General features: G+C 41.9%; 1 protein-coding gene across 1 annotated transcript in view; it reads left to right on the forward strand.

The window, feature by feature from the left end:
• The window catches only part of UBR4 (ubiquitin protein ligase E3 component n-recognin 4), a 128,791-nt gene that overhangs the window by 6,601 nt on the left and 108,328 nt on the right, over positions 1-13,862 (forward strand). Inside the window, exons 2-14 of the mRNA XM_007459317.1 lie at positions 676-773; positions 2,009-2,112; positions 2,891-3,020; positions 3,134-3,273; positions 3,782-3,884; positions 4,002-4,143; positions 4,303-4,427; positions 7,420-7,544; positions 8,149-8,208; positions 8,307-8,497; positions 12,034-12,133; positions 12,269-12,406; positions 12,873-12,990. Coding sequence (XP_007459379.1) covers positions 676-773; positions 2,009-2,112; positions 2,891-3,020; positions 3,134-3,273; positions 3,782-3,884; positions 4,002-4,143; positions 4,303-4,427; positions 7,420-7,544; positions 8,149-8,208; positions 8,307-8,497; positions 12,034-12,133; positions 12,269-12,406; positions 12,873-12,990 — 1,574 coding nt within the window. The remainder of the gene's footprint in view (positions 1-675; positions 774-2,008; positions 2,113-2,890; positions 3,021-3,133; positions 3,274-3,781; positions 3,885-4,001; positions 4,144-4,302; positions 4,428-7,419; positions 7,545-8,148; positions 8,209-8,306; positions 8,498-12,033; positions 12,134-12,268; positions 12,407-12,872; positions 12,991-13,862) is intronic.

Consider the following 13,862-nt stretch of genomic DNA (forward strand, 5'->3'; position numbering starts at 1 on the left):
AAAGAGAATGACATAAATGTATCCAGCTTTTAGACTTAGTTGGGCTCCAGATTTTCACTGAAGAGGCCATTTTCTCAGGGAAAGATAAGGGATGTGGTTAATAATCACTTTGTTGTGATCTAGCTGTATCCTATGGGTGTGGGGAGGGGGATGGAGGACTCTGGTACCTAAAGAATTTTGGATTTTATCACCCATCAGATGATTTCTTCCCTTGAGTTGTTGATTCTTTTTAAGTTACTGCATTATGGACTGGCCTTGTTTGGTCTTCAGAATGTGTTACTATAGTCTGTATTCCCACTAACAGTATTTTGAGTGCCCTGCTTTACCCCTCCTTTGGCCAACTCATGGCATTATTAGCTTTGTCTTTGCCAGTCAGTAATACAGGACAGTATGGTATCCTGTTGTGTTTTTACTTGTATTTCTTTAATTCTAAGTGAGTTTGAAAGTGTTTCCTGTTCATTAGCCTTTGCCACTTACTAAGCCTGATACCTTGAATAAGGTACTTTAGTTTTAACTCTCTAAGCTTCACTTTCTCAACTTGGATATAGGGATGATAACAGTGCCTGCCAAGTAGGATTGCTACAAGGATTAAGTCAGGTAATGCCTGTAAAGGGGTAGGGTATCTGGCATATAGTAAGCACTAAGTAAATGTTGGCTGAATTATTTTCTTTGCAGTGAATCAGAAATCCTGCACCACGAGAAGCAGTATGAGCCATTCTACTCATCTTTTGTTGCACTTTCCACACACTATATCACAACAGTTTGTAGCCTCAGTAAGTATTCTATTCTTGTCCTTCCCTTTTAAGGGCTCATGAATAGGGAAATTGTGTGTCCTCTTGGTAGGGTGTCTGAACAAGTTGTTAATGAAGTCTGTATTTTAGTTGTAACCTGTTCACTCAAGAGCGGAGACAACTGTCAGTATGATAAGGCTCTGGAAGTTCCTTTACCGAGGCCAACCAAAAGGGATTTAAAAACTATTTGGTTTGGACATCTATTTCATAACCATTGAGTTAACCTTCCTTGCCTTTTTAATCAAAAGCATTTTATTGATTTTACACACGTAGTTATTAGTGTGCTAATTTTGGGGGGCAGGGTGGGTGGGATTGGGGGGTTAGGTGGATACTGACCTGGGGTTAGCAGCCACTAACCAAGGCTCTATTCCTTATTTGATTTTGGTGAGAAATTAAATTCTGCTTTTGTGTTCTCTGGTGTGTGACTGGATTTCCACTTCAGTTCCCCATCTTTTAAACTTTTCTACCCCCAAACGTGACCAAGCCCTTGCTTTCCACTATTTCTGAAATTTTGCATTTTCACTTTTTTTTTCCAATCCTAACTCATACAGTTCTGAAGAGTTTGAATTATTTTACTTAAATAGTTTGCTAAGCAAGCGAAGTGAAAGGAAGTTACAGGGTTGCTGAGTAATCTTTCGGTGTCTAGTGCTGTTTATTATAGGCATTGGCTACCACTGTAAGAATCACTTTTAGATTGGAGAGACTTTGAGTAGGAAGCCCGTTGCAAAAAGGGAACGGAGAGGTAGTGTAGTCTACTGGGTAAGAGCATGAACTTTAGAGCCAGACTTCCTGGATTTAACTCCAGCTGCGTGACTTTGGTCAAGTCATTTAACCTGTCTATGGTTTAATTTCCTTATCTGTTAAAAAAAAAAAAGACGGGAAGGTGGGTAACAATATTATCTACCCCATAGAATTGGTTTAGGGATTAAGTGGGTTAATATATTTGAAGTGCTTGGTACTTATTGTGATGTACTTCCTATTATAATTATCTTAATTTCTAGTAAATGTAAGATAAATTGATCTAGAAGCAGTTGATGCTTATCAATGCCAAAATGCCTTTGTTTGCCTGTAGGGTTGTTGGTTCTGAATAATTATTCTCGTAGAATGATACTGGGAATGTTGGACATATGGAGCTCAATACTTGTTTGGTTTATTGACTGTGAGGCTGAAGTGAGTTATAGCGGTCTGAAGTTAAGTAAAGTTTATTCCTTTCTCAGTTCCCCGGAACCAACTTCAGTCTGTGGCAGCAGCCTGTAAAGTCCTGATTGAGTTTTCTCTCCTGCGTCTGGAGAATCCAGATGAGGCTTGCGCTGTGTCCCAGGTAAGAGTGATGGGCCCATTTCTGGCCCTTATTTTGTGGTAGGCTTGTGACTGACAAGTGGAATGATGGAGAAGGATGGCATAGAGCAGGGGTTGGTAAACTTTTTCTGTAATAGGCCACATAGTAGAGAATTTGCCGACCATCCAGTCCCCGTTGCAGCTGATCTCTGCCTTTTAAACTCTGCCTTTGTAGTTTGAAAGCAGCCACAGACAATACGTGAATGGATGAGCATAGCTGTGATCCAGTCAACTTTATTTACAAAAATAGGCAGTGGGCTGAACTGGGGCTATGGTTTACCAACCCCTGGTATAGAGGGCTGCAGAGGCTTTTTCAAGGATTGCAAAGATATGCCTGTGGGGGCCAGGCAAGTGACATAAAGTGAGTCAAGTATGCTGGTTGAGAAGGGTACATGACCCAGCTATAAAGGGGCCAGTCACTGTTTGGCTCCAGCTGACTCTTGCCCTACAGGAATGGCAGCAGAGTTGCTCTGTCTTATAAATTATTGAGAGAGACAGGAAATCTGGATTTGTATGTTAAATCTTCCATGTTTTAAAAAGTTGGCCATAACTTCAAATTAAAACAACAACAACACTGAGAACAGTGAGACAAACCTGCAAGCAGATATGGTCTGAGGACCATCAGGTTGTGATCTCTGCTTTACTGTTTTTCCTAATTTGCAGTTCTTGGTCCGAACCTAAATTTGGCCCTTTGCCAGCTAGAAGTCCCTAAAGAATAGACTCTTCTATTAAAAGGCGTATTTGAATTTTTTTTTTTCCAGAAACACTTAATTCTCCTCATCAAGGGCCTGTGCACTGGCTGTAGCCGATTAGACAGAACTGAAATTATCACATTTACAGCAATGATGAAATCGGCCAAGCTGCCACAAACAGTGAAGACACTGTCAGATGGTGAGTGTTCCTTCACCAGACTTGGTTTCTTGGCCAGTCCTCTGGCCAGCTATTTCCTCTTTTGCCTTCTAGTGGCACTCCCCTCATCCCTCTCTTGCTTTTATATTTTGTAGTGGAAGATCAGAAAGAGCTGGCTGCACCAGTAAGCCCAGAGCTGAAGCAGAAGGAGGTCCAGATGAATTTTTTGAACCAGCTGACGTCAGTTTTTAACCCTAGAACTGTAGCATCATCACCCGTAGGTCCACAGACTCCGGTGAGTTACTTCAGCCAAATGGCCTCATCTTGTGGGGTTTGTTAAGATGATAATACTAGCAAAAATAGCTAACAAATCTATTTTACATTTGTGATATAAAATGATGTACCTGCCTTTGGTACAAAGCTGAAGAATACAAACCAAAAATAAGTAACACGTCAATTCCTTCTGTTCACAGTTATTACTATTTTGAGGACCATTCTTCCAACATTTCTCAATGCAAGTAGACAAAGAGCATGTACTCCTTTCTGTAAAAGGCATCACTCTGTACTAGTCACAGAATATATATATTTTAAAGCTATATATTTTCCCCCTTTTCTTGGAAAAATGACTTGTATTTTCCCCAGTGTTAGAGAGGACTTTCCCCCTCATTAACTGGGGGGGGTCTGAAGAGTATCTGTGGAGCAGCTGTTTAGTTTGGATGCTTGGTTCTATTCTGAACTTGAGGACAGCAATCAACAGATGATAGTATCTTGATGGGCCTTTCACATCCTTTGTTTCTCTTCAGGCGGAAGGAGAAAATGATGAGCAGTCATCCACAGATCAAGCCTCTGCTATCAAAACCAAGAATGTGTTCATAGCTCAGAATGTGGCTAGTCTTCAGGAGCTTGGTGAGACTCTTAATTGTCATCAGAAAGGTGGTTTCTCTGCTTTCAGAAATTCCTTAAGTGGAAGAAAATCAAGCAGCAGAGGCCTGTTTGTAAGGTTGAGCGTTTTCGTTAATTCAGGTGGCTCAGAGAAGCTACTGCGTGTGTGTTTAAACCTGCCCTATTTCCTACGCTACATCAATCGGTTTCAAGATGCAGTGCTGGCCAATTCCTTCTTCATCATGCCTGCAACAGTAGCAGATGCCACTGCTGTTCGTAATGGGTAAGGTGCCCCAGGGTGCATATGCTTTGCGTTTTAACGCTGCTCTCAAAAAGAGAGAAACTGGTTAGTTTTTATGGCATGCCGACTTTCTTTAACTATCAGATTGTAGAAGCAAGTGACTCAAAGAGACACTTTTGTTAATCTTCTCTTATATTCCAGTTTTCATTCACTGGTGATTGATGTAACCATGGCATTGGATACCCTTTCTCTACCTGTGTTGGAACCTCTCAATCCTTCTCGTCTGCAAGATGTGACAGTCCTCAGCCTAAGTTGTTTGTATGCAGGTGAGAAGTTGTTATATCTGATCTCATTTTCTCAGCCAAGGACAGTTACACTTTCTGGAAACCATGAGATCCTTCTGAGTACTCTCTCCCCCTTTACTTAGACCCTTCCCCCAAGGATCATCTAATATCTCATCTAGATGAAATGAGGTCTCAATAGGAATCTTATAAATTCGCTTATTGTTCAACTGCTGCCATTGTGTTGTGTGGATATTTGATTTCATAGTATGTGCACATGGTAAGTGTCTGCTGTTTGAAAACAAAATTCCAAGTGCTTTTGGGATATTGAGATGAGCAGTATGTAATCCCTGCCCTCAAGGAGCCTATACTCAAGCAATGGAAGATAGATAGGACCACAGAGTGTAATATAAAACAGGAAATGATAAAGGCGATAAGAGAAGTATAGACTATTATGGGCACACAGAGAAGGGAGAATTGAGTCTTGCTGTGGGAGCAGATTTGAGGAAGGATTCATAGAACAGGTGGTATCTGTTTATATTGATAAATGCAACAACTGTTATTCTTCATGCTGCCGCAAAATCCCCTCCCTTCCTGTTGATTATGCTGCCTTGGAAGTGGGGCCTGACAGCTGGTGTTTACTCTCTTTTAAGTTATTGTTACAGTGGCTTTTTAACCCAAATCACTGATCCTTGGTTTTAAATACCATAGTCCTGGTATGTCTTGGGAGACATAACAATTTTCGACGTTTACTGGGTTCTGTGAGTGAGGATATGAACAGTCTTGGAAACCTGACCTTGGGAGCACCAAGAAATTGCTGAGGTTAATCATCTCCCTACATTCTTTGAATGGCTTTATTATAAACATCTGTGTGTAAACAGGAATATAAAGATAAACGCACTTTCACTTGGGGAAGGCAGTATTCACAAAGGAGTTCTGTTGATGTATCTTGCAGGGCAGGTTGGATTTCAGTTTGGCTATCCTTAGGCAGAGGCAAAAGCAGGACCAAGAGTATCCTGGAATTTGGGGGAACATTGTGTGTGTGTGTGTGTGTGTGTGTGTGTGTGTGTGTGAGAGAGAGAGAGAGAGAGAGAGAGAGAGAGAGAGAGATTAGTGGGTATTGGGCAACTGGAAAGAAAGTACAACCCAATCACAAAATGCAGTCTAAGTCATTTGGACCATATCCTGTAGACAGTAGAGACCATTAAGGATTTTGAAGTGTGCTGTGATCTGAGCTGTACTTTAGGAGCACATTGAAGCAGTAGTACCAGGCTGGAAGATCTGCTGGGAGGAATTTGTGGTCATTTGGGCAAGACAGGTGAAGGGCCTGAGCGAGAGCAGCAGCAGTGGGAATGGAAAGCTAAGGCAGCGTGTGAGCAGGCGCTCTCTCCAAGCCCACTTCCAGTGTTTATTCCTAGTTCTCTATCTTTGATTTTTGCATTTTTAAATTTGCGGTTTATTAATTTCAATTTTCAGGGAATTTCTTGAATATCACATGGATCTCAGTGTACTTAGTTGATCAGGATTAAAGAGTCCTTAAAAATTCTTAGTTGTGGGCTTCCCTGGTGGCGCAGTGGTTGAGAGTCCACCTGCCGATGCAGGGGACGCGGGTTTGTGCCCCTGTCTGGGAAGATCCCACATGCCAGGGAGCGGCTGGGCCCGTGAGCCATGGCCGCTGAGCCTGCGTGTCCGGAGCCTGTGCTCCGCAACGGGAGAGGCCACAACTGTGAGAGGCCTGCGTAACGCAAAAAAAAAAATGCTTAGTTGTTAAGGGACTTCCCTGGCGGTCCAGCGGTTAGGACTCTGCACTCTCACTGCTGAGGGCGCCTGTTTAATCCCTGGTTGGGGAACTAGATCCCACACAAAAATTCTTAGTTGTTTAAAGAGCCCAGATTTGGTTTGTTATTGAAATTTGGTCACTTAGGATTTGATTTAAAGAAAGGGATTTGGCCTTGATGTCTCTGAGAAATACTAAGTGTGGGATTGTTTTTTTTCCATCATCTTAAAAATTTTAAAAATATTTTAAAATTAATAATTTCATTTTTAAAGCAGTTTTAGGTTTGCAGAAAAATTGAGCAGATTGTACAGAGTTCCCATATACTCTCTCTCCATTATATACAGTTTCCCTTATTGTTAACAATTGCATTAATAGGATACGTTTGTTGTAATTGATGAACTAATATTGATACATTATTATTAACTGAAGTCCATAGTTTACTATGTTAGGGTTCCTTTTTTGTGTTGTACAGTTCTCTGGGTTTTGACAAATGCATAATGTCATGTAACCATCATCGTTGTGTTATACAGAATATTTTCACTGCCCTCCAAATTCCCTGTGTTCCACCTAGTGGTCCTTCTCCCCTACCCTTAATGCCAGTCCCTAGAATCCACTGATCTTTTACTGTCTCCATAGTTATCTTTTCCAGAATGTCATGGTTGGAATCAACTATATAGTATGTAGCCTTTTCAGACTGGCTTCTTTTGCTTGCAGGGGGCGGGGGGTTTCAGGACCCCCCCCGGATACGAAAATCCACGGATGCTCGAAGTCCCTTGTATAAAATGGTGTAGTATAGTCAGCCTCAGCATGTGCAGATTCGGCATCCACCGATTCCACTAGCTGCATCTCCAGATGGGGAACTGGGGATGTGGAGGGCCAGCTGCATGCATTTAAGGGTCCTCTATGTCTTTTTGTGGCTTGGTAGCTCATCTCTTTATTGATGAATAATATTCCTTGTATCGATATACCACAGCTTGTTCATTGATTCACCTATCAAAGGACATCTTGATTGCTTCCATTTGTTGGCAGTTATGACTAAAGCTACAATAAATATTTGTGTACAGGTTTTTGTGTGGATGGAAGTTTTCAGCTCATTTGAGTAAATACCTAGGAGTGCGATTGTTGGATTGTATGGTAACACTGTGTTTAGTCTTGCCCTTATGGAATTTACTTTCAGTAATCAAATCATGGAATTGCTTGTAGGTGGGTTGTGTTTTTGTGTTTCAGTTTCTTGGAATGTGTGTATCTCTTCTTTTTCAGGTGTGAGTGTGGCGACTTGCATGGCCATCCTTCATGTGGGTAGTGCCCAGCAAGTGCGGACAGGGTCCACGAGCTCCAAAGAAGACGACTATGAGAGCGATGCAGCTACAATTGTCCAAAAATGTGTAAGCTACGCCTCTGGGGACACGGAACCTTGATTACTCAAATGAGGGAATATGGCCAGTTCCACTTTCTTTTTAGAGGGAAGGACGTGGAGTGCTCTCCATACCCCTTGCCCTTGGGTAGTAGGTCTAAGAGGTAGGCCTTTAGCTTATTTGGCAGATTGGTTGGCTCTGCAGGAAACATTGCAACTTTGTGGTGGCAATGGACTTTGTGAAAGATGAGTCATTCAATCAGCAAATATATATAAGGGCTTACTGTACTGTGTCAGTGTACTTTAAGTAGAGGCATACGGTAGACACAAGACAGTTTCAGATAGTGATAAGTGGATTGGATGAACAAATGTGATAGAAAGTGATCTGATGTGGTGCTGGGTGTGTTGCTTTAGATTGGGTGGAGGGGACGCCTCTGAGAAGGTGATATGTGAGCTGAATGAAAAGACAGAGTCAACATATTGTGAAGGTCAAGGAAAGTGTGATGGAATTCTATCATTGGAAGTGGCTTGAGGATATTGATGTCTTCAAGCTAAATTGCTTTGGGTAGGTTTTAGCATTTGTAATGAACTATGTCACCTTGCTCAGATTTTTCTGTATGTTTGATATTGGACAGCTTGAAATCTATGACATGATTGGACAAGCAATCAGCAATTCCCGCCGGGCTGGTGGTGAGGTAAGAAGTGTCTGCTATATTCCTGTCTTATATCTAGTCTGTAAGGTACGCAGCCTGTAAGATCTCTTTATATATATTTTTTGTGCCTTTTTCAATAGCACTATCAGAACTTCCAGTTGCTGGGTGCCTGGTGTTTGTTAAACAGCCTTTTCCTCATATTGAACCTCAGTCCTACTGCCTTGGCTGATAAGGGGAAAGAGAAAGATCCGCTGGCTGCTCTCCGGGTCAGAGATATCCTTTCTCGTACAAAGGAGGGAGTGGGCTCTCCAAAGCTGGGGCCTGGAAAAGGGTATGTGTCCCGTTGACTGCCGCTCAGGTTTTGTTTTCCTGCCATTTTATATTGATGGGGAGCTAGTGTAACTCCTTTCATCTCCACAGCAATAGAAAAATATGCCTCCATCCAGTTGAATGTAACTACTAAGAGGATGATCATAGTTTACTATCTCTACATCATAGCTGTATGATTTTGGGTAAATCACTCATTCTCTCCAATCTTGTTTCCTTCTCTATAAGAGGGATAAAACATCTGTGTAATACGTATTTTAGGACTTCTGTGAGGTTCAAATCAGAAAACAAATGCTTCTATTTTGTAAAATGGGCTTGTTTGACTTGGAGTTGGTTACTTACTTGTGTGCTTAACCTGTAAAGTGAGGATTCTGTCAGGTCCTCCTGGCTTGCTTCCTGAAACATTTACTACTGTTTTGTTGTTGTTGTTTTTTTTTTTGCGGTACGTGGGCCTCTCACTGTCGTGGCCTCTCCCCTTGCCGGACGCGCAAGCTCAGCGGCCATGGCTCCGCGGCATGTGGGATCCTCCCGGACCGGGGCACGAACCCGTATCCCCTGCATCGGCAGGCAGACTCCCAACCACTGCGCCACCAGGGAGGCCCATTTACTACTGTTTTGATGAAGTCTGGACAGAGACCCTTGCTTGCCAGGAAAGAAGTTAGAGATGTGACTTCTGTGTTGTTCAATGTTTTATTTTCTAAGCCTAGGCATTTCTTCTTCTTCTTCTTTTTTTTTTTTTTTTTTTTTTTTACGGTACGCGGGCCTCTCACTGCTGTGGCCTCTCCCGTTGCGGAGCACAGGCTCCGGATGCGCAGGCTCAGTGGCCATGGCTCAGGGGCCCAGCTGCTCCACGGCATGTGGGATCTTCCCGGACCGGGGCACGAACCCGTGTCCCCTGCATCGGCAGGTGGGCTTTCAACCACTGTGCCACCAGGGAAGCCCTAAGCCTAGGCATTTCTGGATTTTATTTATTTTTTTCAGTCCCTACCATGTACCGCTAGGCTCTATCCAGCCATTGAGGATAGAGCACTAATCAAAGCAGTCTCCTTGCCTTTATAGAGTTTATTTTCTAACTGGAGCAACAGTGAACAAACATACTAGTAAGTTCATAATAGATTATCACATATGAGTGTTGTGAAGAAAAATAAGCCAGAACAAGGAATTAGGGAGTGTCAGGGGCTAGTATTTTAGTTGGCACGGTCAGGAAAGGGATCTGAGAACAAGGTGTAGAAGTGAAGTGACAGATGAGCCATGCAAATATTTGGGGTAGAATTGTCCAGGTTTTGAGGTGGAAGTATGACTGGCATTTTTAAGGCTCAGCAAGGTCAGTATGTCTAGAATAGAGAAATCGAGGAGGGAGAGTGGTAGAAAATTCTGTCAGAGAGGTAGCCAGGGCCAGATCACCTAGGGCCAAGTGTAATCTGTAGGTGTTAGAGGGTTTGTGAGGGGGGAGTGACGTGATCTGAATTATTAGTGACTGGAGAACCCAGCTGTCCTATGGAGAATACACTGCGGGATCATAAGACAAGGAGGAGAGAGAACAGTTAGGAGGCTCAAGCCTTACTCCGCACAAGCGATGAGGGGACTCGGAGTGGGTGGTAGTAAAGGCAGGGAGAAAAGGTCATATCGGGATGTTTTGAAGGTACAGCTGACAGGATTTGCTGGTGGCTTGGAGGTTGAGTGAAAAATACGACCAGAATATTGTGGCATGAGTACCTGGGTTGTGTAATTTACTGAGGTAGGGCACACCAGTTTATGAGTAGATTGGGTGGCAGGAAGTCGAAGAAATGAACTTAATCTGGGCCATGCTGCTTTTGAGAGGACTGGCAGATCTTTCTGTGAGATGTTGAGTAGGCACTTGTGTATGTGAGTCTGGAGTTCAAGGAGGAAGTCGCATTCTGGACCTCATTCAGCAAATTATTCACTACTTTCTCTGTTCCAGGCTCTGTGTTAGTTCTGGAATGCTGTGATGAATAACAAAAAATAGACACATTCCGAGGAGACAAGAAGTTATTCATGCAAATACATGTCAGATTGTATCTAGAGAGTATTATAATAGGGGCTTTTGACCTGGTTAGAGAAATCAAGGCAGGCTTCCCTGAGGAAGTGTTACTGAGCTGAAATCTGAAATAGACATTAGGATGGTAGGAAGTAGACACTAAGCAAAATAAGGAGGTAATCATGTTCCCGGGAGAACAGTAGTTTGTGATTTTTGAGCATCTGCATGCTTGGTATTATAAAGGGAAATGGGAGAATGCCAAAAGGTATATCCTTAGAAGTAGCAGAAGCTTTTGAAAAATGGCTGTAGTGTCTTCAGACTTAAAAGAATGCAAATACATTGTGTAGGTTGCAAACGATAAGAAAGGAAAAAAATTGCCCGAAATTCTACCACCCAAATTGATAAACGTTCTTCCAGACATTTTTCTGTGCTCATGTGTTAAACGTACATGTTTATGAAAATAGGATCACTATTACAGAATATCGTAGACGTGTTTGCAGTCTACGATACGATTATAGATACGATTATAGATTCTGTGTTTTTAATGACTGATGGTATTCTACCGTATAAATACACCATAGTTAACTAATTAACTTATTGAACACTTATTTAGTGTGCTCCAAATTTCTTGTTTTGATAAACTGTGCTTTGATAAACCTTCTAAAACATAAATCTTTGTGAACTTGTTCAGTTATCCCCTTGGGGTAAATTTCTAGAAGTGTAATTGTTAGGACAAAGGATATACTTACTTAAAAATTTGAAATGTTTTGCTAAACTGCTCTGATGTACATTCCTAGCTGTTGTGTGTGCAAATGCCTCTTCCCCAGGTCCTGTTTGACAGTGGGAGTCATTAATCTTCATGTTTGCTAATCTTAGAGGAGAAGGATATTACTCTATTGTTCTTATTTGTATTTCGTTGGTTACTAGTGTGATTGTGATCATTTTCACACTGTCTGTATCCTTTGCCCCAGTTTTCTCTTTGGTATTTGTCCTTTCTTCTTACTGATTTACATGAGCTCATTGTATATTAGATATACTAACCCTTTGTCGTGTGGTCGTTTGGACAGAGAGAAAGTTTTACTCAGATTTAATGTAAACCTTTGTTTTTATTCTCTTTGGTTTGTGTCCACATATTTTGTAAAAGTTGCTGATTTTTAACCTTTTCTTCTCAAAAGAATGACTTTTTAAAAATTCAGCCAACATTTAAATATTAGTGTCTTCACATGACCCAATAGCTTTGAATTGATAGTTTAAATTCCAAAATTTCATGGATTTGGAAGAATTTCTTCTAGTCCTGAAGTTCTTCAACTGAAGCCTGTGGATCCTTAGGCAGTGTGTAGATGGGCTTCAGGGAGGTTGTGAGCTTCTGAGATTATATGCAAATTTTTTGTGGTTTTGCAATTTTTTTTTCTTTCTCCTTGGAGAAAGGTCCATAGATTCTGAAGTGGGTGTAGGACCTCAAAATGGCAAGATCTGTGGTTTCTGAAATTGTAATTTGTTGTGAGTTGTTAACGTTTGTGTTTCCTTTTTGCTTTGTGTAGGCATCAGGGATTTGGGGTGCTCTCAGTAATATTGGCAAACCATGCCGTCAAGCTGTTGACGTCTCTCTTTCAAGACCTGCAAGTGGAGGCTCTGCACAAGGTGAGGGTTTGTCTTCAGAACCAGCATATTGACTGTTGGCTCCCCTTCTGGCTAAGCTCGCTTGAGCCATCAGATCAGCTGGTTATTTCCTGCCAAGTCCTGACCTTAATTCTCTTTTCATGTCGTTACCTTCAGGGTTGGGAGGCAGATGGTCCCCCTGCTGTCCTGAGCATTATGGCCCAGAGTACCTCCATACAGAGGATTCAACGGCTGATAGACTCTGTCCCACTGACAAACCTGCTGTTGACATTACTCTCAACTTCCTACAGAAAGGTGGGTGGGGTCATGCCATTGATAATTTGGAAGATCTTCTTATATAACCTCCTCAAAATGAATGAGACTGACTGTATGCCATGATCTTTATAAAGTCATAATTTGTGGTAATGGTTTTGAAGATGAGAAAAACTCTTAAATGGTTTCAAACATTTGAATTAGTTACTGATTATCAGCACTGTGGTCCATATGGCTACTTGGTCATTTGTGACGATGGGCATGCTGAAGCAAAAACATGGAGGACACTATGGAAACATTCCTTTTTCAGTTCCTTTCCAAATCTCTGGTTTTGGAGTGCTTCTATAGGATAAGGCTATGAGAGTCCTGGAGGGAGCTATTAGGAGAAATACTTCTTGGATTTAGAGAAAAGAAGACACGGAGAAAACTTTTCATGTGGCAAATGGGACGAGGTAGGATGGCTTCATTTTTGTGATCATCAATTACAGAAACCTTGCTATTTTCCTAGGCATGTGTCCTGCAGCGTCAGAGGAAGGGCTCTATGAGCAGCGATGCCAGCGCCTCTACTGACTCAAACACCTACTATGAGGATGATTTCAGCAGCACGGAGGAGGACAGCAGCCAAGGTAGACGCCCCTCTTTGCTCTCTCCCAGGGGATAAGCTAGGGAGTGCAGCAGGAAGTGTCCCTAGGAGCTTCCTGTAGCTTCCTAGTCACTGTTTGCTTTCACCTGCCCGACATGGATCTTTGACTGCATGTGCACTTAAAGGCGACATGTTATTCAAGAGTAAGCGGAGCTGTTGAAGATGAGTGATTAAAACTGCCGTCAGCAAAGCCCAGATTGCTTTTCGTTCCTTTCCCTCCGCAATCAGAATACATCTCAGTTGTTCATATTTCTTTTTGTGCTGACTCATTTTGGGAACTCTGCTCTGAGCTTTCCCAGTGCAACTGAAAAGGAAGGCTGTATGTGAGGTGTTGGGTTTGGCTGACGTCATAGATGTGTGGCTTGGGGAAACATAGAGAAAGAAATGCCAGACTGCTGTGGTGAACAACAGGGCAACACTAACATTCCCTCCTGCCTTGGTTTGGAGAGGGATTGAATAAGATAAATATCTCAGATTCTTTCTAACCAGGTTTGTGGGAGCAATGTACAGAATTGTCAAAGGTACGATTCTTACCTGGGGGCTTACAGTTGGTAGACAAGTAAAACTCTGCTACTGAGAATGTTTGGCTTGCCGGTGAAATAAAATGAGGTGGTTTCTCTTCCTCCATTGGGTTCCTTTAAAAAAAACACTGGTTTTATTGAGGTATAATTTACATACAATAAAATACTCCCATTTTGCATATACATTTAGATGAGTTTTGACAAGTTTATGCAGCAGTGTAACTACCACTATGATCTACAAACCTTGTGTTCCTTTTGACTCAGGCACTTTTACAAAGCAGATGTATTAAAATTTTTTTAAAAATGTGTCATTTTTGTTACATTTCTCTTTCCC

The sequence above is a fragment of the Lipotes vexillifer genome, unplaced genomic scaffold, assembly GCF_000442215.2.
Source record: "Lipotes vexillifer unplaced genomic scaffold, Lipotes_vexillifer_v1.1 scaffold496, whole genome shotgun sequence".
NCBI lineage: Eukaryota > Metazoa > Chordata > Mammalia > Artiodactyla > Lipotidae > Lipotes > Lipotes vexillifer.